The following is a 3,873-nucleotide window of genomic DNA, read 5'->3' as shown; positions in this document are numbered from 1 at the left end:
AGCATACATTTTCCATGTAGTATGTGGGAAAAAGTCCTTCTCAGCAGGAGCTGATCTTTTGACCATCAGCTCTTGGCAGTGCTCCTGAGAAGCATTGGGGCAGCACCTGCTCACCCATGGCAGGGGTTGGAATGAGACAATAGTTAAGGTCCCTTCCAACCCAAACCATTCCATGATTCAATGACCATGATTTTTTGGGGCAGGGTCTCTTAGAGAGACCGACAGCTGATGGTTCTTGTTGGACGATGGGCTAAACTTTTAGTTCTGTGTATAGGCAACAAACAGTCATCCAGGACAGGATGTTGCATCCTATAAATCAGAGACTGGATTCAAGCAAACAAAAAGCAGTGGAAGTGAGGGAATATCCTGATAATATTGTTTTCCCCAGGTCATTTTTTTCCATGCAGTGCTCCAATAATCCCCATGCCTTAAACACAGTCACCGGGGACATGGTGCACCAGCAACATGGAGACCTCACATGGATTCATCCAGTATCAGCTTTCCATTTAAATCCACTGACTTTCCTGTGGAGCTCCTTAGCTTGGTGAGGCATTAGGATTACATTTTTAGGGGCAATATTACATCAGAGCCAGCAAACTGGCTCAGTACTTTTATTTTTATGAACTTAGTACTAAACACGGAAGAGATGTAGACATGGAGACGTGGAATCACCTAAGAGCATGATGGAGAATGATGCCTCTTGCTACATATTTCTGAAGTGGTGGTTGAGTGAATAAGTATATTCACAGGTGAGGAATGGCCATAGCACCTATAAAGGACATTACAAGTCTTCTGTTTTCCCTTTGGGTTCTAAATAGGTCCAAGTTAAGCTTGGTTTTATGCCTAATCGATAAGACCATTGGGCTGCTGTGGCTTTGCTACAGGACCATGACCCAAGCACTATTTTATATGTAAAATGGATTAATTTGATGATTTATTTTCATGCAGGTATGTATTTGTGCCAAGAGAAAGGAAAAATCAAAGCCCAACTGTGGTGTTGCAGCATATTCTCCATCGCACAAGAGAAACAACCCATATCTGCCTTAACGGGATCTAGAGCAGTTGTGCTTTTGCTTGACCAGGCGAAACAAAAAACTCTCCAAACCCAAGAGGAAAGGTAACATTCAGTCTTGTTGTGAATACTGCTTGGAAAGAAAAAGGACACATTTCACCACTGCTTTGACATGAACCCTTTGACCAGTACCACCGTGGGCCTCCTCTGCTCCAACACTGGGTAGAAGCCCTATGGAGCTTGGAGGGTGGGAGTAGCCCAAATCCTGCACTGTATTTAGCTACAGCACTTAATAAATTACTATTGATCCTACTGATAAAGCCAGTACCTTGCAGCTAGAATTAAGTGCTTCTTACACTATGTATCTCTGGACTTGGATAATTAAGAGCATAGCAAGATCACTGCAGTGAGAGAAAACAGAGCTCTTTACCGGTGAAAGGCTTTGCATCAGGACCACCATGTCAACTGCTAGTTTGTGTTCGAACAGAAAACATGAAGAGCACTATTGTCATCTAAGCAAGAAGTCCTAATGCCACTGTAGTTACTTGTAGCAGCATCAATCAAGGCATCATGGTGACCCCGAGCACTAATCCTCCCCAATCCCGTTCCTCCGGTTTCGCTGGCAGCCACGGCCCAGGAAAGCTGTCTTCAGCAAGGCAGAAGCAGGTAAGAGAAAGACATTAAAAATCTATGTCCCATCCTGAGTTGTCATCAGGGGGTGGCTCGTCACTGTCCTCTGGGAAGCTGTCAAAATTGCTTGTGTCCGTTGGAGATGCGACCTGTGGGAAGAAGAGCAACAGGAAGGGGATGGGCATCAAAGTGCAACCTCTGCAGCCATTTCACAGAATCAGTTAGGCTGGAAGGGACCACAATGGACCATTTGGTCCAGTTTCCTCTTCACCTCATCTCACAGCATCATTCAGTGATCATTCAAGAGAATCCACTGCTAAGTGCAACAAGCTAGGGAAGTGTTGTATTCATAGTGTCATAGTATGTTAAGGGATTGGAATGGGCCTTAGAGTTAATCCAATCCCACCCCCCTGCCCTGGGCAGGGACACCTCCCACCAGAACAAGTTGCTCAAGAGTTTATCCAGCCTGGCTTTGAACACTGCCAGGGTTGAGGCAGCCACAGCCTCCCTGGGCAACCTGTGCCAGTGTCTCACCACCCTCACAGGAAAAAAGTCTTCCTAGTATCTAATATAAATTTCCCTCTTTCAATTCATCCCTATTACTCCTTGTCCTATCACTGCAGTTCCTAACACAGAGTCCCTCTCCAGCTTCCCTGGAGCCCCTTCAGATCCTGGTAGGTTGCTACGAGGTCTCCACAGAACCTTCTCTTCTCCAAGTTGAACAGCCCTAACTCAGCCTGTCCTCATAGGGGAGATGCTCCAATCCTCTTATCATCTTTGTGGCCTCATCTGGACTTGCTCCAACAGTTCCAGGTCCTTCTGATGCTGGGGACACCAGAACTGTGTGCAGTACTCCAGGTGAGATCTCACAAGAGCAGAGTAGAGGGAGAGAATCACCTCCTTTGACCTGGGCCTCCCTAAAGCCCAGGATTTCCCATTTATGCTCTAGGATCCTGAATTTGAGGCTATGAGCTCTGGCCTGATGCCTCTGAGTTTCCTACCAGTATTTCTCAGTCTAGAGAACCCACCAGAGAAACCAATCTTCCTAGGAGGAAGGCCAAGCACATTTTTTGTTGGGAAATAATGACATTTCAAATCTACAATAGCTAGATAATTTCAGACTTTTTTTGCTGCGTGATTGAGAGTCAAACTCTTACAATGAGACCTTGATAAAGTCAATGCAGTTCAAGACAAATATACAATACCAGAATAGACCAGCAACTCTCCAGCCCAAAATAATGAGCATCTAACTAGAAATTCAGTACTTTAAGCCTTACCCCAAGCAGCCAGAGCAGGCTGGAGGGGACTGCACAGCCACAGGAGTGCTGAGCAGGAAACATTTGCTGCAATTTTGAGCCATTTCACTTGTGCACTGGTGGAAAAAGGCAGAGCCAGAGGCCACTGACAGTTGTAGAATCGTGGAATGGTTTGGGTTGGGAAGGGACCTTAAATATTATTTCATTCCAACCTGACATGGGCAGGGACACCTTCCACTAGACCAAGTTACTCCAGGCCACATCTATTTCTGCTTTAGGGAGAGATTTGCCAAGTCCTGCTTTCTCCCACTGACCTCCAGTAACTCCTGCAGCCCACAGGACAAAAGAGAGGGGGATGGGAAACCCTCTTGCTCTTTCACAGCTGCTAAGAAAACTCTGGGTCGGCAGATTTAGCCCTGGAGCTGTGCCTGCTGCTGCTGCAGGAGGTGCAGCACAGAGCAATGGGCTGCAATTAAACACGATTGCTAATGTCATTCTCTCAGTGATCCCACGAGAGAGGCAGGGAAAGAAGGGGATTAAGTTGAAACAAGGAGGGGAGGCTGCAGAACAGAAGGGGCCAAGGTAATTTCTATCAGCTAATCCTGTTTGGTTTCCCTTTGTGGGTACAGAGCTCACAAAGACATCAAAGGAAGAGCTTTGCTCCAAATGAAAATGAGTGGAGCTGTCCCTCTGCGTCTGCTCCCAGTTAAACATAAACTAGGCAGGATCAGGGCTTTCATGTAGGACATGGATGCAGGAAAAAGAGGGTGAAAAGCACAAAAGACAAGACAGAAGGAAAGGTTAATGCAAAAGAAAAGGGAAATGGCATACAAATCCCACTTGCCTTTCCAAAAGAATAAAGGAGAAGGGAAGAGGGTACATCTGAGAGATGGGGTGAAAGTGGCAGCTCTCCACTGAAATGTGAAAAGTAAATGAAGAAATAAATGGAGCAGGTTAAGAGAGAGAAAAATGTGT

General features: G+C 45.9%; 1 protein-coding gene across 1 annotated transcript in view; it reads right to left on the bottom strand.

The window, feature by feature from the left end:
* Window positions 1-1,385: 1,385 nt before the first annotated feature.
* Window positions 1,386-3,873, bottom strand: part of PRKG1 (protein kinase, cGMP-dependent, type I) — a gene marked incomplete at its 5' end in the record, with an annotated part of 9,386 nt that continues 6,898 nt past the window's right edge. The window contains one exon of the mRNA XM_009069394.1: window positions 1,386-1,791. Coding sequence (XP_009067642.1) covers window positions 1,693-1,791 — 99 coding nt within the window. The remainder of the gene's footprint in view (window positions 1,792-3,873) is intronic.

The sequence above is a fragment of the Acanthisitta chloris genome, unplaced genomic scaffold, assembly GCF_000695815.1.
Source record: "Acanthisitta chloris isolate BGI_N310 unplaced genomic scaffold, ASM69581v1 scaffold34120, whole genome shotgun sequence".
NCBI lineage: Eukaryota > Metazoa > Chordata > Aves > Passeriformes > Acanthisittidae > Acanthisitta > Acanthisitta chloris.
The sequence above is the reverse complement of the archived record's forward strand: the minus strand, read 5'-3'. Positions and strand labels throughout refer to the sequence as shown.